Raw genomic sequence first — 27,764 nt, 5'->3', positions numbered from 1 at the left:
CAATCAGGCACGTTGCCTTCCAGGTACAAAGCGAATCTACCTTCCAAGTATTTCACAAAGCACAGGCCCGGGCCCAGGGGCCGCACCTCCCTGAACAGCCTGCGGGGGACATTCTCAAAGAAGGGGCTGGATGACTTTAGGAGACGCTGCCCACCACACAAAGGTCTGAACACTCAGGGTCCACGGGAGGCCTTTGTCCCCCAGATCCATCACACAACTCCCCTAAAGAAGAGGCAGCACCAGCCGCCCCAGGAAGCAAGCAAGCTCTCGCCAGCCCAGGGGGCACAGAAGGCACTTCTTCCACACAGAAGCCCAGCTGACCCTGCACCCCTTGGCTCTCTACCCTCAACTGGGGGAAGACATGCCTGTTGAGGTGACCTCCTGACCCAGGGTTGTGGGAGGGCCTTCACTGGGGCCTGGAAAAGAACTTTCCTTAGATGTGTAGGAGCTCCTCTGAGGGGTGACAGACTTGTCTGGGGGAGGGGATGACAAATGCCTCCCAGGGCAAGAGCTCTCACGGGGGCTGGGGCAGCCTTCCTTTCTCTGCTTCTGGGAAGGACATCAGCAGCGATGTACTTGCCACTTCCTATGAAGCCGCGCAACTTCTGAAGGTCCAGTAAACCAGAAACATTCGACTTCTGTTCCCTTGACGTTCAACCGGTCTACTTTGCTTGGGACCTTTTGAGGCTAGAAACCAAAGGGCAGATTGTCCAGGGCTTCTGTTACTTTAGCCTGGTGTTAGGAGGTGTCCGTAGCCTTTAACTAATGGATGGGTAGCAGGCAGAGGGGCACCTGAGAGGTCATGGGGAAGAGTCCCCACATTGTCAGGCTGGGTTTGGATGACAGCTCCATTATGTCACCAGTGTCCCGGGCTGCTTCAGACTCTGAGCTCCACAGTCCTTAGCGTATGTCTCTTGTTCTTTTTTCTCAGGATGGCTTCCACACCTTCAGGCATCAGGTCTGTCAGGGGGGAGGGGGAAAAGCTTAGAGGGTCCATGCCAGCCGACTCTGTCTTTTAATTTGACAAGTAAGAACTTGTCCAGTAAACATCCCATTCATCTGACCACTTCTAGCTGCTAGGGAATCTAGAAAATTGAGTTTCTTGGTTGGGCATTGGGACAGAGAGCAAAATCTAGAATATAGTTCTGTTAGATTTAAGGAAAAATGCAGAATGGATGTTGGGTGCCTGCTACCCCACCCCCACCTGTGTAATCTGTTCCCTAAGTCAGTTAGCATGGCAATTGTTCAGAAAGGCAAACTTCTCCCCAAAGCCATTTGATGGCCCTCTCTTACTCAGAGTAAAGTCCTTGCCATGGTCTGAAAGGCCCAGCACCTCTGTCTACTCTCTGCCCCACCCCTGCTCTGCACCCCCTCCAACCTCACCACCTACTCCTCTGCTCTCACCCTGCTCCAGCCACCCTGACCTCCTGGCTGCTCTGTGAACATAAGTGAGCATGTCCAATTCAGATCTCTCTTCTGTGCCTGGGACAACTACCCCTACGTGCCTGTCTGGCTCACTCCTTCGCTTCCTTCAGATCCTTGCTCCAATGTCTCATAAAACAACACTTTCCTTCTACCCCACCCTCTGTCCCTCATCATGATCTATTTTTCATCCTAGCTCTTGTTACCACTGGGCCAGAATAAAATCTCTAGAAAGGCAGAGACTTTACCTGTGTCTTTCACTGTGTGTCACTAATTAATACCTGGCATAGAGTCACTCAACAAATATTTGTGCATAATGAATGAATGAATAAATTATTAGTGGCAGAAAAGTCTATAGAATTCTAATCAATTATTTTCCACTTGGGGCTTTCTCCAACTGCCTCCTGCAGGCCAGAGTTTCTAAGGCCATGACAAATAGATGATTTCCACATACCCTCAGATGGCACTTGGGATTGTGGTCCTTATTACCATGTTTCACCTGTCCAGCTGGGTGTGTTGTCTTCTTTCCAAGGCAGGATTTCTTCTTATGGTACTCTGATAGCCACCAGCTTCTCTAGATTTAAGTTCTACCAAGAAAAAGAATGCCTCTTTCTGTATGCTTCCAGCAAAATCCCATAGTCTAGTTCCCATGGGTAAAATTTGGGTTATGTGCCTGTTCCTAAACCAGTCGCTATGGTCTCCATTGTTCTGACCTGCCTGTGGAGCAAGGAGAATGTCCAAAGAAAAATCTAGACACTGTTATTTATAGGAGGAAGAATGGGTACTGGGCAGTCAAAAGCTATAGAAACCTCTAGAGGCTCTTGACTCAATGGGGCCAGAAGGGACTGGGGTGGGCCCCAGGGACAGAATTTTAGCACAACAGGCACATACTAGTGTCTAGATGGGGGACACTAACCCACAGCAGCAATCAGAGTTTTTGCACAGAAACTGATGAATGGCACAGCCGGCCAGAAATGCAAAGCAAAGGGGCATGTTGGTCTGTTCTGTTTTAGAATCAAGGGGTCTTCTTTTTCAGCACATTTTTCTTTCCTCTAAGGCCGTTTTCTGTTTGTACAGCTCTTATCAAAGGTGCTGGAAGTGCTGGATCCTGACAGGAGACTGGAGGACACATGGGCTTATTGTCAGGGCTTCAGGAAAAGAACAAAGGCATATGTTTACCTCTTTCCTAGCTGTCTCTCCTTACTCAAATCTTAAGTTCTGTGAGGACAGGGACTAAACTTTATTTACAGTTGAGTTTTAATGTCTAGAACTGTGCTTGGTACTTAGTTGGTATTTAATAAGTGCTTGTTGAGGGATCCCTGGGTGGCGCAGCAGTTTAGCACCTGCCTTTAGCCCAGGGCGCGATCCTGGAGACCCGGGATCGAATCCCACATCAGGGTCCCGGTGCATGGGGCCTGCTTCTCCCTCTGCCTATGTCTCTGCCTCTCTCTCTCTCTCTCTCTGTGACTATCATAAATAAATAAAAATTTTAAAAAACATTAAAAAAATAAAGATTTAAAAAAAAATAAGTGCTTGTTGAATGGATGGATGGATGGATGGATGGATGGATGGATGGATAGATAAATTAATACTTGGGTGCTATGAAAAAAAGGTACAAAATGCTGGGAAGGAAGTGTGGGTTCTGGGGACAGCCTGTGAATACCTCCCTAAGGAAGGGACATGTATGTTGGAACATAAGGGAGATGAGGAAATGCAGAAGGCATTGCAGTCAGATGGTACAACATGGGCAAAAGCCCTGTGGTTGAAGAGAGCATGATGAATTCATGAACCTGAGAGAAGGCCACAATGGCTGGAGCTCAGAGAGTGAGGGAGGGTGGTAATTCCAGAAGAATCTGGAGATACAGGCAAGGATCAGGCCATGAAGAGTCTTGGAAATTGAGTTAAGACGTAGGTCTTTAATGGAAGAGTAATAATCTTTTAAACACAAAAAATTGTACCTGAACGTTCCAAGCAGCACTATGCCTAAGAGCCCAGATGTCCATCAACTGATGATAGATAAAATGTGGTCTATTCAGACAATGTGTTCTTAGCCATAAAAAAAAAATAAACCACTGTTACATGCTAATAGCATGGTCAAACCTTGAGATGTTAGCCAGACACGAAATACAATGTATTATAAGGTTGCATTCAGATAAAATGTTTAGAACAAGCAAATCCATAGAGACAGAACTAGTTTTCAGGAGCAGAGAGAATGGGGGAAATTAAGAGTGATTGTCAGTGGTTATGGAGCTTCTTTATTGGGGTGATGCAGATGTTCCAGAATTAGATAATGGTAGAGGTTGCATAACTTTGTAACTATATGGAAACTACTGAATTGCATGTTTTGAAATGGTTAATATTATAGTATGTGTATTATATCTTAATTTAAAAAAGAAGCTTTGAGAGGTTTAGTTGAGGATGAAGGGTGGCTGCTATGACCAGATTTATATTTTGGAAAGACTATTTTAGCTGCAGTGCTGCAAATGGATTAGGGTTTTGGGAGTTGAGGCCCTAGGAGAAGATCAGTGAGGAGCATTTGCAATAGTCCAGAGAAGGGGACAGAATTAAAACCTACCAGATTTATTAATGGGCTGGGTTTTAGTACAAAAGACAGAGAGAAATCAAGGACATCTCTTGCTTGTCAAGATTGTCTATATCTGGAGCAGACTCCAAGTGCAGTAATTTGGCACATATTTTAATAAATGCAACCCATAATTTCAAAAAAAATCAACTTAAACTGGTAAGGTGCTATATATATTTTAATTATTATAACTATTTATGATATTGCCTTTATGATATAGATAAGGAAAATGTGATCTTTGGAAAATTAACATATACCTTGTATGAGCTTGTGAGAGACTGTTAGAAATGCTTGCATTACTATACTTTTTCCTTAAGATAGTGTTGGAAATCTACTTTGATTCATGGTGTCTCATATTGTGATTCTTTGATGATCTCATTATCCTTAGTCCCAAGAAGACTTCAGTGTCACATCCAGGTCAATGGCTTAATGAAGGAAAGAAGCCAAGTGAAACCGATTTGTTCCATGAAGATGGTCCTCTTCTTCATGAAAATGTGCACAAAGGAGTTAGGGACTTCTGCAAGTGGGCTACTGCTTTTGTAAGTTAGTAGTAATACTAATCACCTCCTTTTTAAAAAATTTGAATTCAATTAATTAACATATAGTGTATTATTAGTGTCAAACGTAGACTTCAGTGGTTCATCAGTCTTATGTAACACCCAGTGCTCATTACATTATGTGCCCTTCTTTTTCTTTTTTCCTTTCATGTGCCCTTCTTAATGCCGATCATCCTGTTACCCTATCCCCCCAACACCCCTCCCCTCCAGCAACCTCAAGTTTGTTTCCTTTGTTATTGTTTTTTTTTTTTTAGTTTTTTTCCTTTGATTAAGAGTCTTTTATGCTTTGTCTCCCTCTCTGATTTCATCTTGTTTTATTTTTCCTTTCCTTCCTCTATGCTCCTCTGTTTTGTTTCTTAAATTCCACATATGAGTGAAATTGTATGATGATTGTCTTTCTCTGGTTGACTTATTTCGCTTAGCATAATACCCTCTAGTTCTACCCCATCATTGCAAATGGCAAGATTTCATTTTTTGAAGGCTAAGTAGTATTCCATACAACCTACTTTTTAAAGTCAAGCTCTGAGTTGCTATTATTAAAAAACAATGTTAGTATACAATTTTTTTTATTTTTTATTTTTTTTAATTGTTAGTATACAATTTAAGTCAAATAATCAGAGTCATAAAGGAATTGTGACTCTTCTACTATTTATAATAGAAATATTTCCTAGATGATGTTTCTGGAAAGTTTGCAAGCTTGCCGCCTATTTGAATGTTTATTGTTTATATGTCACATTGCTGTTGTTTCTTTCTATCTTTTTAGTGGCTCTTTTTCTTTGCCAGCCTTATTGAGATATAACTGACATATAACACTGTGTAAGTTCAAGGTGTACAGTGTGATAATTTGATACATATATATGTATATTTTAAAATGATTGCCACAGTAAGGGTAGTTAACACATCCATCACCTCACATAATTACCTTTTTGGAGTGTGGTGAGAACATTTAAGATCTACTTTCTTAGCAACTTTCAAGTACAATTACAATTTTATTAACTATAGTCACCATGCTGTACATTAGATTCCCAGAACTTACTTATTTTATAACTGAAAGTTTATATATTTTGACCAATCACTACTCATTTCCCTCACCCTGTTGTTTCACATTTTTGTTTTCCATTTCAGTGTTCTTTTTTCTGTGTCCTTCACAATTTCAACATATTTTTCTCAGTTAATGTATCTGTAAGTACTTGGACAGCCATGCTTAACCACAACCTTCACAAATGATATTTCTGGCATGAATGGACTTTTGACTTAGTTCTTAAAGTCTTTCCTTGCTTTCCTTCCAAGAATCCATTTAAATACCTATTTGTGTTCTCAAGTCCCTGTAGATGGGTTCCTTAGGTTTTTCCTGGATTTAAGATCTAGGATTTGTAATCTTCTTCACCTATATTTTGAGAACATTAGTCAGTTTAGACAATGTATTTTTTGGGACTATTTCCTTGAAAAGTGACTGAAATATAATTCAGACTGGATTAAGGGAGGTAAAGGAACCATCCAGACATCCTAGGAGCTTCAGGTATAGCTAGATCTAGGTGCTAAAATGCTTTTAGGTGTTCCTTCTGTCTCTTGGCTGCTCCCCTCTATCAGAATCCATTTATCTGACTCCAGTTTCAGGTGTGCAACATAGTGATTTGCCAATTCTATACATTATGCTGTTCACCACAAGTGTAGTTATTATCTATCACCATATAATGCTATTACAATATCATTGATTATATTCCTGTGGTCCACCTTTTATCTCTATGACTTATTCATTCCATAACTAGAAGCATTTACCTCCCAATTGCCTTCACCTATTTTGCCTATTCCCTCACCCACCTCCCTTCTGATAACTACCAATTTGTTCTCAGTATTTATGAGTCTGTTTCTGTTTTCTTTTTTTTAAATATTTATTTATTTACTTATGATAGACATAGAGAGAGAGAGGCAGAGACACAGGAGGAGGGAGAAGCAGGCTCCATGCCAGGAGCCCGGCGTGGGATTTGATTCCGGGTCTCCAGGATCACGCCCTGGGCCAAAGGCAGGCACCAAACCGCTGAGCCACCCAGGGATCCCCTGTTTCTGTTTTCTTTCCTTTTTTTTAAATTTTATTTATTTATTCATGAGAGACAGAGAGAAAGAAAGAGAGAGAGAGAGAGAGAGGCAGAGACACAGGCAAAGGAAGAAGCAGGCTCCAGGCAGGGAGCCTGTTGTAGGGCTCGATCCCCGATCTCCAGGATCATGCCCTGGGCTGAAGACGGCGCTAAACCACTGAGCCCACTCGGGCTGCCCCTGTTTCTGTTTTCTTGTTTGTTTGTTCATTTGTTTTGTTTTTTAGATTTGACATGTAGTTGAAGTCATATGGTATTTGTCTTTCTCTGTTGTACTTCATTTAGCACAATACCCTTTGGATCCATCCATGTTATCACAAATCATAAGATCTCATTCTTCTTCATGGCTGAGTAATATTCCAGTGTGTGTGGGTACCATCACATCTTCTTTATGCACTCAGAAGTCTGCTTAAGATTAAACAGACTGGGGCAGCCCCAGTGGCTCAGCAGTTTAGCGCCGCCTTCAGTCCAGGGCATGATCTTGGAGACCCGGGATCAGGTCCCGCGTCGGGCTCCCAGCATGGAGCCGGCTTTTCCCTCTGCCTCTCTCTCTCTGTCTCTGTCTCTCATGAATAAATAAATAAAATCTTAAAAAAAAAAAAAAGATTAAACAGACTGAATTTTTCTCAGCCTGTTAATTCTCTCAAGGACTCACTGCTTCTATCTGGTCCTAAGTTGTCCCTTAATGCACTGACAAAGTCCTCCAGAACCCCAATACTTTTTGTCTCCAATGAATGCCGACTGAGCATTTCCTGCCTGTCCTCTAAACTACCTCTTCTCTAGCCATAGTCACATGCCTCCTTTAGATTAAAGAAGAATTTGTCCTTGATTCATGCAATGTGATATTCTTACAGGGAAGTTCAAACATCGATGAAGAGTTCATTCTGAAACAGTTTGACATCGACTATCAGAGTAAACCAAGCCATGATGTGCCCCACACGAGGAGACTCAACCAGGTTCCTCTGGAGCTAAAGAAGAGAGTGGGGCTAAAGAAGCTGCAGAAGCCACAGTTTTTCCAGAAACTAGACTATGAGCAGAAACACCAGAAACCACAGGTAATTGCCAAACAGGAGAAGACTGAATATCAAAGAAAATTAGGTTGGATTAAAATCTTAAATGTTCTTGGGGGATCCCTGGGTGGCTCAGCAGTTTAGTGCCTGCCTTTAGCCCAGGGCTCGATCCTGGAGTCCCGGGATCGAGTCTCGCGTGGGGCTCCCAGCATGGAGCCTGCTTCTCCCTCTGCCTGTGTCTCTCTGCCTCTCTCTGTCTCTCTATCAAGAATAAATAAATAAATAATCTTTTAAAAAAAATCTTAAATGTTCTTGAATTCTGGAACTTCAGGGAGGGCACTGGCCTTTTTTAGTAGAATTCTTGAAGTATTTTTTTGGTGTTTAATAAATATTTGTTAAATCAATGAATATTTAATATAGGTAATAAAACTAGCTATACAAACAAGGCATGCCATTCAGCATTATTGTTGATATCTGAATAGTCTTTGTTATCTCTGTGTTTATATGTTGAAATTCTCTCTTTATGTGTTTTATATGTTGAAATTCTAAAAGTTGATGGAAATATATATAAAAGTTTATTATTCCAAGAGTTAAATGTTGCAATTAGTAATCATGAAGGTTGTTTATTCTTTGTCCAAATAATTCTTGAATTTTGGGAGCAGTCTTATTGACCACACACCGTCGTTTTTGACCACATGCTTGCCCGATTATTAACAAATTGTTGAGTTTTTCAATACCACTTGCCCATGAAGATAGAACAAGGAAACAGAGGAGAAAAAACATACTGTGTTCCAAAGGGAAGTAGTATGGATTCTTAAGTGTTTTTCCACTTTTCTACACAAATATGTATACACACACAAATCAAATTGTATAGGTCCAACAACAGATTTTTTAAAAATGATTTTATTTTATTTATTTATTTGAGAGAGAGAGAGAGGAAGAGTGAGCAGGAGGGAGAGGGAGAGAGAATTTGAAGCAGACTCTAAGCTGAGTGCAGAGCCTGATGCAGGGCTTGATCCTGACACCCTGATCATGACCTGAGCCAAAACCCAGAGTCAGAAGCTCAACCAACTGAACCACCTAGGTGCCCCAAGTCCAACAAGAGATTTAAGTACCTAAGTGGTGGTCAGGAGTGGGATTGGGGGTGGAGAAGTTCCTTTCTCTGAGAGTGAAAAACCATATATTATCTCTAATTACCCTCTGTCTTTTACATGTGATCTTTGATACTGTATTTCTCACATTTAAACATATTAATTAACTTTGTCCTTTATAATTGAACACAATGGACTGACCTGTTGTTACATATGTGATGTTTTCCACCCTTGGCTTTGTTGCACAAGGTTTATGAAAACTATGCGTTCTGGCACTCATATAAGCATTTAAAATTTTCCATTTGCTCCCCATGTTTCTAAAGGGTAAAATGCAAAGTGATGCTGGACAGGCAAATTATGTCATCACACCCAAGGCCTGAACCACAGCTTGTCCTGAATCTGGGCTGAATCAAATTGCTCAATTCCTTGTATGTACAAATTGTTGCACAACTACTACTTTATAAGCCATGGTGGTTATTGCCAAAATTGAACTTTTGACTGGCAGACAGAGGGTCATTATGTGAAAGTTCAAATACATTTCCATATGGTGTCATTTTCGTCTGCCTGGAGAACATCTTTTAACCCTGTGTCTAGTGTAGATCTGCTGGTGATTAATTCCTTTAGCTTCTGTATGTCTAAAAATATCCTCATTCTGCCTTCATTTCCAAAGATATTTTTGTGGGTATAGATTTCTAGGTTCACAGTTTTTTGTTTGTTTTTAGTACTTAAAAGATGGTGTTCCATTGCCTTCTTAGTTGTGTTGTTTCTGATGAGAAATCATAAACCTTCCTTGTCTTTGTTGTTCTGGATGTGTGTCTTCCCTTGGCTCCTTTAAAGATGTTCTCTTTGTCACTGATCGTGAGTGTAATTATTATATACACCTTGTGCCTGGGGTCTGCTAAGCCTCTTTGATCCATGAGTTTCTAGTTTTCATCAAATTTGGAAACATTTTGACCATTATTTCTTCAAAAAAATATTTTTACCTTTCACTCTTCCTGCTCCAAGGATTCCAATTACAGGTAATTAGGCTGCATGGACTTGTCTCATTGCTCACTGGGGCTCTGTTTGGTATTTGAATCTTTTTTCTCTCTGTGGTGTCCTTATATATTCTAATCTGCTCTTTCTAACAATGTCTAATCAGCCACTGATCCCATCTAGTCTATTTTTCCATCTCATACTATTGTAATTTTCAATTCAAAACGTTTGACTTGAATTTTTAAGAAAATATTTCTACATCTTTCCTTAATCTTGAACATATGAAATACAGTTATAACTGTTTTTGATGTTCATGTCTGCTAGTCTAACATCTGCACCAGTTATGTGTGAGTTTCCATTAACTGATTTATCTCTTCATCATGGATCATGTTTTCTTGCCTCTCTTCATGCCCTGTAATTTTTTTAGTAGATACCAGACACCGCGGATCTTACCTTATCTGGGCAGGGGACTTTTGTATTCCTGTAAACTTGAGTTTTGTTCTGGGATGTAGTTAACGTTACTTGGAAAAGTTTGAACCTTTTGGGTCTTGGCTCTAAAGATGTGTTAGGAAGGACTGAAGTAGTGTTCAGTCTATGGTTCATTCTCTAATACTGAGGCAAGACTCTTCAGTTTATTCTACCCAGTGCCCTGTGAATCTTCAGGTTTCTCAGAAGGGAACAAGCACTGTCCCTGGCCCTGTGTGCATGCTGGGCCCTGTTTCTTCTAATCCTTTTGGGTTTCCTCCCATACAAGTGCTGAGGGAGACCATCTGCAGACCTCTGGAGTTCCCTTGCTGTGCAGTTCTCTCCTTTCTCTTACTCTTTGTTGCCAACTTGAACCCCCTTTGTTTTGTCTCACAATTCTGTCTCCTCAACTCAGAGAGTCTGCTGGTCTCCTCCTGAGAGTGTCCCTGTGCTGTGGCTTGGGAAGTATCACAAGACAGTGAGCTGGAGCGGGAGCTTGGGTGGCTCAGTGGGTTGAGTGTCTGCCTTCGGCTGAGGACATGATCTCAGGGTCCTGGGACCCTCCCCTTCCCTCATACTCATTCTCTCTCTCTCTCTGTCTCAAATAAATAAATAAATAAAGTCTTTTAAAAAAAAGAGGACAGTGAGCTGGGGCAATTGTGGGGCTTATCTTGTTTGTTTCTTGTCTCTCAGGGGATTACTGTACTTGTTATTTGATGGCCAGTGTCTTATAAGCCATTATATATTATATATTTATATTTATACTTATTTCTCTTTTTTTGGCTGCTACATGTGGGAGGGTAAATCTGGTCTCAATTTCAGAAATGGAAATTCCCATCTAGGGGATCCCTGGGTGGCGCAGCGGTTTGGCGCCTGCCTTTGGCCCAGGGTGCGATCCTGGAGACCCGGGATCGAATCCCACGTCGGGCTCCCGGTGCATGGAGCCTACTTCTCCCTCTGCCTGTGTCTCTGCCTCTCTCTCTCTCTCTCTCTCTGTGTGACTATCATAAATAAATAAATAAAATTTTTTTAAAAATGGAAATTCCCATCTTTATTTTTTCCCCACATACTCTTAGGCCTCTGCTCCATCGCTCTTCGGTCTTCCTTAAAACTCTGAGCTTTTCCACTACCATACCTTTGTTCACAATATTTTCTCTGCCTGAAGTGCCCTTTTCCCATGTCTACCTTCTTACATCTTCCTTTAGACCCCGGTCATAAGCCAGTTTTTCCATGGAGATTTTTTTCAGGTCCCTTGGTTGACATTAATTTATTCTTACTTCTGATCTCTCACTGCAGTCTGTGCCCCTCTTTGCCCTGTATATTCATTCATCCATCCATCTGTCTATGCAATCCTTCAACAAATATTTCCGATAATTTACTGCTATGTGCCAAAAAGTGCTGGGAACAAATGAAGCAGAGACAAAGGCCTGTTTCCTGCACTTAAGGAGCTTAGAGCCTAGTTGGGTCAACAGGTAAATGATTAACTGTAATAAAATGATGTCCTGGTTCATAAATAGAGACATAGGAAGAAATAATCAATTCCACCAAGCACAAGGTGAGGGTGGCTCCAATCAAGGTCTCACAGAAGAAATGATGTTTGTAGTGTCTTGAAAGATTACTAGTCACCCAACAACATAACAGATTTCAGAACTTAGATCTGTAGTGTAACAGTAGTATAGATTTTTGCCCCCTTTTTCCCCCCCCTTCTCTTTCCTTCCAGCCTTCCTTTTATTCATTGATTCTTAGTTGAGGGTGATTTTGCCCTGCTTCCTACCCCACCCACTGGGGATATTTGGCCATGTCTGAAGATGACATTTTGGGTCGTCACAACTTGGGAGAGGCACTGCTGTTGGCATCTAGTAGGCAAAAGCCAGGGATACTGCTAAACATCCTACAATGCATAGGACAGCACCCTCCCTGATCCCCCAACAAAGGATTATCCAGCCCAAAGTGTGAATAATGCCAAGTGAAGCAACTCAGTTTTAATTCAGCAAATATTATTGAGCATCTATTATGTCTGAAATATTATTCTAGATGTCAGGGAGTTGTATCTGGGAACAATCTCTGAAGCTTATATTTCAGAGGATGAAAGGGGCAGAATCTTTGTGGTGTCATACCTTTGCCTCTCTCAAGAATTAGATCCCCACATGTGATAAGATAGTGTGTGGGTGTTACATCCACACTACCAGGCTATGACCCAGCAGATCTCTTTACATCCTTCATGCACTACTGAGGAATGGAAGAAGGAAAAGAATGACATCTATTCTTTTCTTTCTCTCTTCCAATTAGAGGCACAAGATTGGTGTTGGATAACATATTTGTTGTTATTGCTATTGCTGGATAGCATTTTGATCAAAAGTAGTATAGCAATTACCAGGCTGAACACGATGCTGGGCCGATAGTAAGTTTACAACTCATTATTTTGGTTGGCTGAGTATTGTTTTTTGTTTTTTAAATTTATTTATTTTAGAGAAGATGACTGAGACTGTGTGGGAGCTAGGGGAGGGGCAGAGGAAGAGGAAGAGGAGGGTGAGCAGTGAGTGGTGAGCTTGACATGAGTCTTGACCACAGGACCCTGAGATCATGACCTGAGCTGAAATCAAGAGCAGGTCACTTAACTGACTGAGCCACTCAGGTGCCCTGGTGGACAGAGTATTGTGTTTAAGGTCATTACCCTTGAGTGAAATGTGATTTTTATATGATTTCTAGCTGCTTTACATAACTTTCTCCTTTGATCTTTCCTACAACCCTATGGAGTGGATACTCTTTTCTCCATTTTACAGATGAAGAATTAAGTAATTTTCCCATGGACTCCTAGATACTAAATAAGGGAGGTTGGATTTAAACCCAGGTTTGTCTAAGTCCAAAGGCTTTAACTATCACATTACTTTCTCATTCATGAACTTTTCAGGGTACCTTTGTAAATCAAAGCATACTAAAACCTCATGAAATACTTTGACAAGATCAATCATAAGCTAAAAATAAATGCTACTGGGCAGCACGGTGGCTCAGCGGTTTAGGTTTAGTGCTGCCTTCAGCCTGGGGTGTGGTCCTGGAGACTCAGGATTGAGTCCCACATCAGGCTTCCTGCAGGGAGGCTGTTTCTCCCTCTGCCTCTCTCTCTCTCTCTGTCTCTCATGAATAAATAAATAAAATGTTTTTTAAAAAATAAAAAATAAAAATAAATGCTACTGCTTTAATAAGCTAAATCTTAGATTTATTGAAATGACAAACATAAAAAAACTAATGAAATTGGGAATTATGTTATTTTCTGTAGGATCTTCATAATGCAAAGTGTGTGAAGATGAGGTATGGAGCATGGTATCTGGACACCAAGTTATGGAAAAAGCAAAGAGCAGATGAACGTTTGCTTGACCCCAAGGTCTCATGTAGAGCTCAAGATGAGAATTTTAAAAGGGAGCTACAGGAACAGGTATGTGTATATGCATCATGACATTTGATCATCTGATCTAAAAAATATCACAGTACAACTGCTACCTCATATTAAAGCCAGAGTCTCTGGGTGAAACAGAGGCTCCAGAAAGTCTTACAGCTTGCATATTGAACCCAGCTATGAGAAAGCTAAGCCATTATATGGGGTTACACATACACACATTGGATATGTAATAAGTAAGACTTGAAATCTCCTAGCTTATGGTAGACACAATGTCTCTAAAGAAGGAACAACCACTCATTGTATTCCTAGCATTCTTAGAACAATCAATCCTATGGATAGATTGGCTGTTCAAAGGGTGGTGTGACCCGGTAGGACCACTTCAGTACTCAGAATGAATATAGCATCATGGGTTCTCTTTGAGGAAGAGAACTTCTCTTTGTGAAGCTTGTTTTTTGTTAGCAATGGATGAATGTTAAAGAATTCAAAATTGCATTTGGGAAACTTCTTTATGCAATTCAGCAGAGTTGTAGGATCTGTTTGAGAGAAAAAGGACAAAGGTTAAGAACGGTCAATTGATATCACAAAGCAACAAACACATGTAACAAGGATGTGCTCTAATTTTATGGCAAATAAACTCTGTGCCTGTCCAACTTTTGTGTACAAGTACCTAACAGAAAGAATATACTCATAGTCCTGGAAATTTAGAAATAATGATGCAACACTTGAACAGAACCCTGATAAGAATATTTGTGAACCTCTTCTCCTTTACAATAGGTCCAAAACTTCTCCCAGGTAATGATGTGAAAACACTCCAAAAAAAAGTAAAATGCTATACAAATTTGCCTATCCATTCATTCAGTAATCATTCATTGAGTGCCCCCTTTAGATTGGAAAGCTGAGACAGAAAGGATGGTCATTTTTATATGTTCTAGTAGTAGGATATGAAATTCTTATTTTTAGATGTAAGCATGATACAAATTTATAAGCATGAGATGCTTATATAAGCCTATAAATAATGTAAATAAAGTTCAGTAGAATTTACTGAGGTATGGTTTTGGAGCAAAATATCTAAGTTTATGTGAATTTAATAAATAATAAAAATAATAAAACATGAATGAATGAATAATTTTCAATGAATTAAATATTGTAAAACAAAAAATAGTTGTAAAACTTATTCTTTTAAGATGGCTAGAAGTTCTCTTTTTAGAAATATATTCTTAAAGACTAATTCTTAAACGCTTAAGGAATTTCACAAAAATATTCCATTTTTTTGAATATTTTATTTATTTGAGAGAGAGAGATAGAGAGAGAGCACAAGTGGGGGGGGGGGACAGGGAGAGAGAAGCAGACTCCCCACTGAGCAGGTAGCCTGATGTAGGGCTCAGCCCCAGAACCTGGGATCATGACTTGAGCCAAAAGCAGATAACCAACTGAGCCATCCAGGCACCCCCCAAATATTCCATTTTGATGGTGAATGTGAGTAAAGATGTTTGCCAAAATGGTGACAGTCAACTCATGAAAAAGAAGTAATGTTTAAATTTTGCAAATATGGGTATGTGTTGCAGTAAAAGATTGTTTATCCAACAGCTTAGACAGGAAGGAGTCAAAACAATGAGAGATTGTTCCATAGTGATTTTTATAAATCTTGTAATTCCTAAAAGATTGTAATTCCTAAAGATTGAATTACCCTGTGCATTTTGGTTGGTGCCACTTGACTATGGCATCCCAATTCATAAGACACAGGAGTGATGGGATGCTGATAAGGGGCAGTCAGTATGGTGACATGGTTGTCTTGCTGGTGGCATGAGTTTTGTCTGTTCTTGATGGAGTTCATTTGGAAGGTAAAATCCTATTAAAGAACTGAATTGAAATGAGGTAAACTTATCTATCCAATTTTAAAATTCAAATAAATGAAAGGTAAAACCCAAAGGATATATAAATACCCCAAAGATGTTGGGACTAGATCAAATCTTTTCTGATTGTCATGCCCTTTGAAGTTAAAATCTATTAAAGGACAACATTGAACCCAATAAATTTAAAGGTGTAATTAGCTTAGTTCAATGACTCACGAATTGGGCACCATCCTGTCTAACAAATAGAAATGTGCTCCAAGAAGTTGTATAAAAAAGAAGGCTTTTATAGGCAGAAATGGAGTGGGCCAAAGAAATTATTGCAAAAGAAAAGATTGTTCCAGACAAGGTCACCTTTCTTAGGGGGAAGGGCAGGGATCTTATGCAGAGTACCTCACCAGTGCTCATCAGGGAATTCCAGACTGACTGGTTTAAAATCCCATTAGTGAGAGAGGCCGAAACTACAATTAGATTAGGTATTAAATCTTTGTTGGGCTTAACAGAAGTGACTCCATTTTGGATCTGTTATTTCTTTTTAACAAATAGCCCTACCTCCCCTTCATGAAACTGTCAGCTGAACTGAAAAGTGTGACCAAAATTTAAGGCATCAGTGCCCTCTCAGCTAGTGCTTTGTAGTTTTAAAAGCTTTTGTTGATCCTGGGTTTTTGTTTTGTTTTGTTTTGTTGATGAATCTCTATGGTGTTCACAGGCACGACTTTAGGTTCACAATTTCTTACCCTGTCCTTCTCTTCATTTCTTTTTTGATGTTCCAGTCTTAGGGAGATCTTTTGCTTGGTGATAAGCAGCTACAAACATGCATTTCAAGCTTTTGAAAGAATGGAACACATCAGAGAGACTATTATGATAACATAAGCAGCATAATTTCCAATGTTTGGAATGCACTTTGGAGCCATGGTCCCCGAGACCAAACCAATCAAAGAATGACTCAGTGGTGAGAGTCACCTTTTAAGCCAAGTGGCTTGCTCAGTGATGTTATGTAACTGAGTTTCAGCTTCCCCAGAAGTGTTAATCTAGGTGCAGCGTGTGGTGTTGGCCACAGCACAGGCACTTCTTTCCTCAGCTAAAAGATAATCCTGTTATCAAAAACAACTTTGGCCAGAAAGTCTAAGGATTTTGCGGGGCAGCTAGTGTCTTAGCAATGCAATCTGCAATGTCTCCAAGAATTAAGAAGTTTCTGATCATAGTCTCATTTGTGTTTACTCCTACACTAGGGGTCAGTCAGGTTTCTAGTGCATATGAGAAGAGAATCGCCTAGCCTGAAATAAAAAGTCATCCTAAAAGTGCCTGACAAAGATAGGTCCTACTGGTGAGATCTCTCCATGAGTGGGGGCAGATTTGATCTTGATAGTCACAGGAATGTGGGTGTGCAAATATACAAAGGTTCACATAAGTAAATGTGTCTACTTGGATACATACTTCTAAGCAGAGGTCAACTGTAGTTTGTGGTGACTTTGGAAATATAAGAGAAATTGGCCACGGGAAAGGCCAGGGGGGCCTCTTGCATCATGATGAATCCAGTAATCTGAAAGTTAGCCTCCCTTAGCAGTGGACTGGGAGATACAGAGAATGGAATTATCTTTCCTGGTCAATGCTAAGAAAAGAAACAGAAGAAGAAGGCTGGTCAAAGTGTGAAGTGTTAATCAGTGTCTTGGGAAGAAGCAGTCTACTTTGGTGCCAGATGCTTTCCTTCCTCATCAATGTGATTTGGAAGTCTCCAGCATCTGTACAGGACCAGATGTCAAGTGGAGCCTCCTTTAGCTGTGGGATGTGTATCCAAGGCTCTGTGCCCTTTAGTTTTATAGATGGTATCAGTGGTCAAGAGTACTTGGTAGGATCCCTTCTACTGTGGCTCAGGGGCTGTCTACTTCTGATGATGCTTTTGGAATATCACCAGGCTCTAGACTGTGACCTTGAATTGGGCTCAGGGAAATCTTCTTTAATCTGTTGATGATACGCTTGAGCATCAGACAATAAAGAGTTACAGTAGCTGGTGATACTAGCATGAGACAACAAGGGATCAGCAGAAGATTGTATAAGACATTGGTCTGCCAGTGACTATCTCCTATGGAGTGAGTTTATGTTTCCCAAAGAGGGTGCTACAAATGGTCAGGAAGACCAAAAGCAATACCTTAAGCCAGGTGAGTCCAGTGATTTCAGTAAGGTTAGAAACTAAGATTCCATTAGTTCTCTCAACCTTGCCTGATGATTCCAGATGATAAAGACAATGGTAATTCCAAGAAGTTTGTAAGGTTTTCATTAAGCCTCATATGATTTGCCAAGTAAGACGGGTGCCTTGATGACTGGAGACTGTGGAAGGTATAACCAAGTGGGAAACACATTCTCTGACAGTTTCTTTGCGATTGTGAGGGCATTAGCCTTACAAATAGTAGCAAGAACATATTGACGACCCATACTAAGTGGCAATTGAATGAGGTCCAGCTGCAGACGTTCAAAGGGTCCAGAGGGAGGGCAGCCTGGGTGGCTCAGCGGTTTAGCGCTGCTTGGGCCCAGGGCGTGATCCTGGAGATCCGAGATTGAGTCCCGCATCAGGCTCCCTGCATGGAGCCTGCTTCTCCCTCGGCCTGTGTCTCTGCCTCTCTCTCTCTCTCCATCTCTCATGAATAAATAAATAGGGATCCCTGGGTGGCGCAGTGGTTTGGCGCTTGCCTTTGGCCCAGGGCACGATCCTGGAGACCCGGGATCGAATCCCACATCCGGCTCCCGGTGCATGGAGCCTGCTTCTCCCTCTGCCTGTGTCTCTGCCTCTCTCTCTCTCTCTGTGACTATCATAAATAAATAAATAAATAAATAAATAAAAATTAAATAAATAAATAAATAAATAAAATCTTAAAAACAAACAAACAAACAAACAAACAAAAAAACCCCAAAGGGTCCAGAGGGAGGAGGTCTGAGGCCTTTGGAGACAAAAATAATTTCTCTGGGATTATGAACCTGGCAGGTCAGACATGGCTGCAGACTATTTGCAGTTTTATAGAAGTCTCTTCATAAATGTCAAGTCATCATTTGAGTTCATCTTAAATACCCTGTAATGGGTCCAGTGATACAAAAACCAATAAGTGGGCTTTGTCAGGGAGTCAGAAAGAACCAAGCAGCTGTCTCGGGTTTCCCATAGCCCCAACTGTTCACTTCATTTATAGCCCTTGTTTACCTATCTTAGTTTCTGATTCAGGAGCAGATTGTTGCCATGTTACAAGGATATCAGGATGGGCAGAATGGATTTGCAGAAGCAGAATGGATTTCATCCACATGTGCCACAGTGTTTATAGTTTTATTTGCTGCTGCCTTTGCATGAAAGTTAGCTGGGGCATTTCCTTGACATTCAGATTCAGTTTTTCAGTGTGGGCCTCAGTTTTGATGACAGCAATTTCAGGAGGTAAGAGACTGGCAGTAAGATCATTTACCTGTTGCCCATTTTTGATTGAGTCCCAGAGGGCATAAGAAAGCCCTTTTGTTTCTGTAGCATCCCTAAATCATGGGCAACCTCAAAGGTATACTGGCTATCAGTATAAATATTGAGTTTGTCCTGATAGCTGGCATATGTATCCAGCTTACCAGAGGGTAAGGGTATGGACCTCAGCTTGTTGTGTGGATGTAGCTGAGGGAAGGTTTCCTCTTTTGAGTAGTCCATTTTGGGTAATAATAGCACAGCCAGCTTGAAAATCCCCGTTTTCATTTTTGTGGTATGACTCATCAACAAAGATTAGATCAGGAGTAGTTTAAAGGAGTATGTCATAAATCAGGACATGGTGTCACAAAATGGGACGTTAGAACCTTGAATCAGGACTCACCCTCCTCAGGTAGAGGTAGTAACATCGCAGGATTAAGAGTGTTGCAATGTATAAGACACAGATTAGGCAGTGAAAGCAGAAGGATCTCATAGGAAGTTAGTCTACCTGCAAGAAATGTTGAGTCAATTCTGAGTTAAGAAGACTTGGGACAGTGTGTGGAGTTTATAAATAAATGTCATTCGCTAGAGTCAAATCTGATGAGACCTCCATTGCTTTGTAGCTTGACTGTAGCCTTAGGACAGCTGGGATCAGCATGAGCAACTGAATCAAGCTGTGTGCTGTACTAGGTAATAGGCTCTTGAGGGAGGATCCCTAGGGCTAGATTATCCCTTTTCTGCATGAATAAAGTGAAAGGTTTTGCATAGTCAGGTGGCCCAAAGGCAGGCAGTTCTTACCATGCTTGTTTTAGCCTCCTAAAAGCCTGCTCCAAAGAAGGTGTCCAGGGACTGAAATTTTAGGAAGTTCATAGAGTCAGGTAGCTAATAGAGAAAAATTAGGAGCCCATAGTCTGCAATAACCAGCCAAGCCTAGCCATCCACAAATCTGTCTCTTCATTGTGGGTGTAGGAAGTTCCTGGATTACCTTAATTCTTTTGGGATACAGCTGAATTTTTCAGAGTTTAGATAATGACACAGGGAATGAACAATGTCTAGAGAATTGTAATTTTTTTCTTAGAGATGTTGTGTCCCTTTTCAGCTAACTACTGTAGCAAATAAATGGACTCTTTTATGGACTCCTCTTTGGTGGCTGGAAGTAGCAAGAGGTCATCTACATATTGCAAAAGGGTGGATTTCCTGGGGAACTGGAGTGTTGCTTAAATCTTGGTGAAGTGCTTGAGAGAAGTTAGAAGGAGCCTCATAAACTCTTGAGGCCTGACTGTCCACTTATAGTGTTGATAGTTCAAGGCAAATAGTCATTGGCTATTTGAGGCAAATAGATATTGGCTACTGTGGTCTCCAGGGATGTTGGAAAAGGCTGAACAGAGGTGCACAGCAGTGGGCCATTTTGAGTCTGGTAGAACTTGTGACAGAAGGGTGTTCAGGTCTGGAATGACTGAGAGGTGGGGAATAATTGTCTTATTAATAGCTCTCAAATCCTGGGAAAATCAGCATCCCATCCATTAGGTTTCTAGACTGACTAGCTTGGGTTTTGCAGGAACTGGTACAAGGAATGATTAACCTCTGGGCAATTAGTGTGAGGCCTTGTATGGCCTCAGGCTTTAATGGTTAGTGAGGTAACTTAGGGAGAGGTTTAGTTATACCTTTCTGAAGTCTCTAAGAATGCCTTGTAAAAGTTCAGCTGCTATTTTGTGAGCTTTTTCTGGTCCCTGAGATGTTGAAGACCAAGGATCTCAAATATCATCCATGGGATTTTGCTTCCTACCTCCATTTTTGGATTCCACCAGGTCCTGCCTGCCAACATGTGTATGTGCTGATAAAGACCTGGCAGCCTGGAGTCATGGGCACAGATAATGACTCAAATTCTTCAAAAAACTTTGGGCTTCCTCCCTAGAGTTTAGTAATTTCTTTAATTATGGTCATTAGTTCAGTCTTTGACCAAGGCGTGACAGATACCTGAGAGGTTCATTTGCAACCTTGAGTAATTTTATTTTAAAAGGTAACTGCCCAATAGTCTCTTCAGAGTGGAAAGGATGCTTGGACAGAGGATTAGTAAAATATGAGTTCTTAGGTGAAAAAGGTTAGAGGGGAGCAATAGGAGTCACCTCAGTCCTATGGGCTTTTATTTTGGTTGCTCTGTGTCTCTAATTTTTCATTGGTCTTTTGTAATGAAGTAGTTCAGTGAAGCTATTTTGGAATCTTCAAACTTTTTGGAGGCTTCTGCATAGCAATTAAAGTAGCATCCCATTCTGTATGTTCCAGTTGGAACACTCTTGCTCTCAAGTGCATTTCTTGAATGAGTGATCTTATCTAACTGAAAGGTTCCCCATAATGGCCTTTGTAATTCTAGGTTATTTCTAGCAAAAGTTTGCCATTTTGCTAGTTATCTATAGCTTCTGGGACCAGAGTTCTTAAATTATGTGGGAAGGAGGGTCTCTGGATATAAAGGATCTCATTTCTTTTAGCTAGGCCTTTGGATTTCTTGGAGCCAAAACTAATACTGAAGAAGGCCTATCACAGGAGTCTTCTCAAAGTGTCAGGCACTCTAACAACCTTTAAATGCTCAACTTCTGCCCACCAGTGCTTTCAGCTTGACTTTTGAGATTATCATTAGCAAGTAGCCCTGTTTAATACTGAATACCTGAGGCTTCCTGCTGGGCCCATCCAGCTCAAAGCAGACTCAGATCAGCCCAAATTGGACCCAGTCCAGTCCCAAATCCAATCCAGCCTGGATTTTTAAATTGGACGCAATAACCAGCAGCTCCCTGTATGGAATCTGGAGATTAGAAAAAGCATTGAAAAAATGAGGGGTGTGGGCCGATTCCCAATAAATGGGGAACTATAACTGCCAATGTGGATCTGGACATAGAACCAGGGTTTGGGGTTTCCAGTGGGATGGAGAACTGTGGAAAGCCAATTAGATCAGAAGTGTGATGCGGAGAGTGGAGCTCAGAACTGAGAGGAAATTACTAATAGTTTTCAGAAGTGGCTAGAAAGTAAATTTGAAGATTGAATTGCCTTTTATTCAATGATTTAAGGATTGGCAGCATCTCATCTAACAAATAGAAGGAAGCACCAAGGACTTTTATAAAATGGAAGGTTTTTATAGGCAGAAATGGAGGGGGTGGATAAGGAAGTTATTAGCAAAAGAAAAGAAAGGACTGTTGTAGGCAAAGTCACCTTCAAGCCTGGGGTTCTTTTTTTCTTTTTTTTTAAGATTTTATTTATTTATTCATGAGAGACACACACAGAGAGAGGCAGAGACACAGGCAGAGGGAGAAGCAGGCTCCATGCAGGGAGCCTGACGTGGGACTCAATCCGGGGTCTCCAGGATCACACCCTGGGCTGAAGGCGGCGCTAAACCCCTGAGCCCCCTAGTGCTCATCAGGAAATTCCACTGACTGGTTTAAAATCCCACTCCTAGGGGAGGCTGAACCCACAGTTAGGTTAGGTCTTAAATCTTGGTGGCTTAACAGAAGTGATTCCATTTTGGGCCTGTTGTTCCTTTCTAACAGATCTAAAAATTACGGATATATTGTCAAGTGGAAAAAACACTCCTGTTTATTCCTCTACTACTCTTAGTTCTGGCCACTAGATGCATCACTTTTGTTTTGTTTTTTTCCCCAACACCAAGCAATTCTCTGATTCTCCAGACACCAGCTGGGTGTTCCACAAATTTAACTCAAGTCTGACACTGAACACCTGGAATTTGCATCAGACCGGACAGGTTAAGGTTGCATCAGTCTCACAACACTGCCCCTACTTCAGATGTCAATTACAAATTAGATTGTCACCTGTGCTTCTGACCACCCAGCTGTCCATGGGAGGTCCCTACACCTCCTTCTCAGCTTCTGTCATCTGCTGGAAGAACTCAGGGCAACAGCTTACTTATGAGATTATGAATTTATTATAAAAGGATGTAATTCAGGGATCCCTGGGTGGCTCAGCAGTTTAGTGCCTGCCTTTGGCCCAGGGCATGATCCTGGGTCCCAGGATCAGATCCCACATCGGGCTCCTTGCATGGAGCCTGCTTCTCCCTCTGCCTGTGTCTCTGCCTTTCTCTCTCTCTCTTTCTGTCTCTCATGAATAAATAAATAAATAAATAAATAAATAAATAAATAAATAAATAAATAAAATCTTTCTTTAAAAAAAGCATTTCATTTTTTTTAAAAAAAGGATATGATTCAGGAATACCTAGATGCACAGAGCAAGGTATATGAAAAAAAGGTGCAGAGCTTCTGTGCCCTCGCCAGCTGCACCACCCTCCCAAAACCTCCATGTATTTACCAACCTGGAAGCTCTCTGAACCCTGTCCTTTTGGGTTTTTATGGAGGCTTTAGTATGTACGCATGATTGATTACATCACTGGTCATAGGTGATTAATTCAACCACAGATTGCAGGATGGAGCTGAAAGTTCCAACCCTCTCATCATGTGGTTGTTTCTTCTGGCAACCAGACCCCATTCTGTGGCTCTCTGAGGACTTTCCAAAAATCACCTTGTTAACATCGTTTCTGTTGTGGTTGAAAGGGGCTAGTTATGAATAACAAAAAATTCTCCTTTCACCTTTGTGGCTCTTATCACTTAGGAAATGCCAATGGTTTTAGGAGCTCTGTGCCAGGAATGGGAAGAAGACCAAATATATATTTCCTACTAAAAACCACAGTAGCACACTTGCTAATCTCAAATAGGTTAGATTCCAGACATCGGAGCTTAATAATTGTCTAATTGTTAAAAAGTGTTGATTATCCTTAATATAGGGGTTTAAAAAAAAGTGGGGGTAGGGAAAGGAGAGAAAGTCGGACATCTTTTGAAAGCCTTTATATGCATCAACTCATGGATGTTACCTACACACATACTCCCAGATGAGAAGAAAGTGATTTAAAATGAGGTAGTTTATAAAAAGCTAACTGCTTTGAATTAGGACAAGTATGAAATCAAACTTCTGACAGCTGTTTTTTTGTTTTTTTACTGGGGATACTTTTTTTTTAGGAGGAGTCACTTTCAGACCTTCAAGGGACAATTGCCTTTAAGGATTTCATTCTGAGCAGGGGCTACACAATGCCAAGGGTGAGTAAGGGGGCATTTCAGAAAAACTGGCTGAGGGGCTCATAGTTGTTGATGGGACAGGGTCAGCACCCTGACAAAAGCAAAATACAGTTGACTCTTGAACAGCACGGGCTTAAACTGTACAGGCCCACTCATATGTGAATTTTTTGTGATGAAGTACAATATATATTATTTTCTCTTATGATTTTCTTTTCTTTCTTCTTTTCTTTCTTTCTTCTTTTTTTTTTTTTAGGATTTCATTTATTTATTTGAGAGAGAGGGAGGGAGAGGGAGAGCCAGACTCCTCGCTGAGCAGGGAGCCTGATGTGGGACTGGATCCCAAAACCCTGGGATCACTACCTGAGCCAAAGGCAGACGCTCAACCACTGAGCCACCCAGGTGCCCCTTTTATTATTTTCTTAATAACACTTTTTCTGTAGGTTATTTTAATGTAAGAAGACAGTATATAATATATATAACCTACAAAATATATGTTAACCAACTTTATGTTATCAATAAGGCTTCAGGTCAATAATAGGCTATTAGTGAAGCTTTTTTTAGGGAGTCAAAACTTATACATGGATTTTCAACTGAATAGGGGATTGGTGCTCCTAACCCCTGCAGTATATTGTTCAAAAGTCAATGTTCTCATACTCAGGACCCTGGAAGAAAGAGAGCATGCTTTTCCCCAAAGGCCCAGAGATAGGATTTGGCTTTTGCTTTTCTTTTTTAAAGATTTTATTTATTTATTCATGAGAGACAAAGAGAGAGAGAGAGAGAGGCAGAGACACAGGGAGAAGCAAGCTCCATGCAGGGAGCCCGACATGGGACTCGATCCCGGGTCTCCAGGATCACTCCCTGAGCTGAAGGTGGCGCTAAACCGCTGAGCCACCCGGGCTGCCCGGCTTTTGCTTTTCTTATTCTGCTTATTTGGGTTTTGCTGCCAGAGGAGCTGTCTTCCTGCTAACTCACCTGCCTTGAGTTTGGCCTTAATGGGACCAAAGTGAAAGGGGTCTATGTGCAGGACACATACCTTGCAAACTCTGTTACTCAAACACTTCAAAGTCTCTAGGAATTCTTTGAGTGTCTTTTACTTTCACGTCTAAGGACAAAGAGCTGTGGCTTGAGTCAGGACAAAATGGAATTGAGATTCACAATAGTCTTGTACCACAGGGTCAGCCTCATATGGAAACAGACAAGGGCAAAAGCTCATTCCTGGGGGACCCACCAGTATCTTCCATCCTTTCCCCACTTTTTCTTACCCCTTCATCTAGTTTCCCCTCTCTTAACTTGTAAAGCTAACCCCAGCTGCCTCCCAACTGGAGCACCACCCTTGGAAGACCTCACGTAGCACGATGGGTGGGAGGTTGGCAGAGCAGACCATTTTTAGCAGGACGGCCTCAGAGCCTGGAATTCTGTGCCCAGACCAGCCCTGTGACCACAGCAAGAAACCAGGTAGCCATTCTCCAAACTCATAGCTGTTAAGTCATGCATTTCTCCAGTGTCTTCTGTGAGTACATCTCATGTGTCTTTAGGAAGCCATGCAGTCAACATGGTCAGAAGTTCAGAAAATGCAAGACAGAATTTTTTTTTTCCATGAATGGTGGAACTAACAATAGCTTTTACATATTGCCAAATAAATATATTGACCAAGCTCAGATCCAGAGTGGTTTCAAAGTTAGTGTGAGGGGAAGTCAGGTGTGAGGTAGAGAGGGGTCAAAGACTCTGTGATAGGACTGAGATGAAATATCTCCTTTAGCTTTGAGCATCAATAATAGGCTTGTGAAATGTATTTAACATCATCATACACATTTATGTACTTGAAACTGCCTAATCTATATATGAGGGTCACATAAGTATAAATTTACATGTATGATATATAAAGTGTGTTAATAATATTTTTTAAAGATTTATTTACTTATTTGAGAGAGAGAGAACATGTGTGTGTAGGGGGTTGGGGTGTGCAGAGGGAGAGGAAGAAAATCCCCAGCAGACTCCCCTCTGAAATGGGGCTTGATCTGATGACCCTGAGATCATGACCTGAGCCAAACGAAATCAGGAATCAGACACTCAACCGACTGAGCCACCCAGGTGCCCCTATATTTATAATATTTTATATTACATAATTGCACATATTATATCTTTTATAACATATATAAATAGGGGATCCCTGGGTGGCGCAGCGGTTTGGCGCCTGCCTTTGGCTCAGGGCGCGATCCTGGAGACCTGGGATCGAATCCCACATCGGGCTCCCGGTGCATGGAGCCTGCTTCTCCCTCTGCCTGTGTCTCTGCCTCTCTCTCTCTCTCTCTCTCTGTGACTCTCGTAAATAAATAATAATAATAAAAAATTAAAAAAAAAGAAACACATATAAATATACTTAAGCATAAATATAATTATGTGATATGTATGTGTATATATATCTAAATTTATATATATTCCTCTTACCAAAGATTTTATGTATATATAATTATATATATTTCTCCTTGTTTGCTGTTATAATAACTCAGTTCTGTCTGAACATTTTTAATGACAGAACACTTTTTTTTTCATTTTGATCTGTCCCTTGTTTGTTGGTTTTTTTTTTTTTTTTTCGTTGTTTTTTGTTTTTTTTTTTGTCCCTTGTTGGTTTAATCCATTTTGTTGATGAACATTTAGCTCAATTTTGGGCAAAGAGAAGCATGCCTCACATACTGGCTATACTCTTTCACCTGCATTAACTAGAGATAATGTCCCTGACTGTATCGGAGTCCTCTGAGAATACCTGTTATCCAAAACCCTGGAATATATTTACTTCCTTTATTCTTACATCCTCCATCCTCTATTTTATCAATAAAATTTCAACTGAAAGAGGGGAGGGAATGCATTTTATTATCTATTTAATACATATTATATATTTAAATGTGTCATTTCTTATTTAAATATTTATACACATGCATATATATGTATATGTATATATATAAAAAAATATATATGGACACCTGGGTGGCTCAGTGGTTGAGCGCCTGCCTTTGGCTCAGGTCATGATCCTGGGGTCCTGGGATCGAGTCCCACATCGAGCTTCCTACATGGAGCCTGCTTCTCCCTCTGCCTGTGTCTCTGCCTCTCTCTCTCTGTCTCTCATGGATAAATAAATAAAATATTTAATATATATGTATATATAAACATTATTCTCTTTTTGTTCATATGAGGTCTGTGTACACTGCATATACACATTCATGTATGTTACATGAGCACAGGTACTTTATACACATTCTAGGATCTGCTGTTGGATTATCTACTCTATTCATTACCCTCAGCTTCATTCTGTCTACTACACAGATGGGTCCCAGGTTTTCAATAGAAGAGATGAGTAGCACAAGGCTTTGCTGAGCTGAGCTGGGCAGGACTTGGGCACAGAACAAATGGGAATTAGATTTAGGTATTTTTGATGCTGTACAACTACCTTCCAAAGTCCCACATTTATCATGGCCAATTATCAACATGAGATTTTGAGTAGTAGAAGGATATATGTCGAAGTGTGAGATTGTGAGTTTGGGTATGGTAGTAACTGTGGGGAGAACTATACAGTTTTGTTTGCCAATCTAATGAAGGTTTACTCTTTGTTTCTTTTTTTTAAGTTCCTTGAGAAGATGTATATCAGGAAGGAACATAAATGTGATTGTAATAAGACTTCTATAAAATAACTCAAGCATGGAAGAATCTTGAGAAGACGATTAGATCAATTTTATTTACTATATACTTGGCTATTTCTCTGTCTCATTTTAAACCTTAAATAAGACTTATGAGTGTCCCATGGATATACAACTTTGACTTGGCAACATCTA

General features: G+C 40.7%; 1 protein-coding gene across 1 annotated transcript; it reads left to right on the top strand.

Annotated features, from left to right (window-relative positions):
• Positions 1-27,764, top strand: FAM47E (family with sequence similarity 47 member E; the record flags this gene model as incomplete). Its single annotated transcript, XM_072745540.1, is given in 9 exon segments — positions 1-299; positions 301-373; positions 2,500-2,589; positions 3,892-3,947; positions 4,392-4,542; positions 7,508-7,708; positions 13,472-13,627; positions 23,881-23,958; positions 27,558-27,764. Coding segments are annotated over 9 exon segments (1,170 nt in total), but the record flags the coding sequence as incomplete, so codon positions are not given.

This window comes from Vulpes vulpes, unplaced genomic scaffold, assembly GCF_048418805.1.
Source record: "Vulpes vulpes isolate BD-2025 unplaced genomic scaffold, VulVul3 u000000899, whole genome shotgun sequence".
Classification (NCBI taxonomy): Eukaryota; Metazoa; Chordata; class Mammalia; order Carnivora; family Canidae; genus Vulpes; species Vulpes vulpes.
The sequence above is the reverse complement of the archived record's forward strand: the minus strand, read 5'-3'. Positions and strand labels throughout refer to the sequence as shown.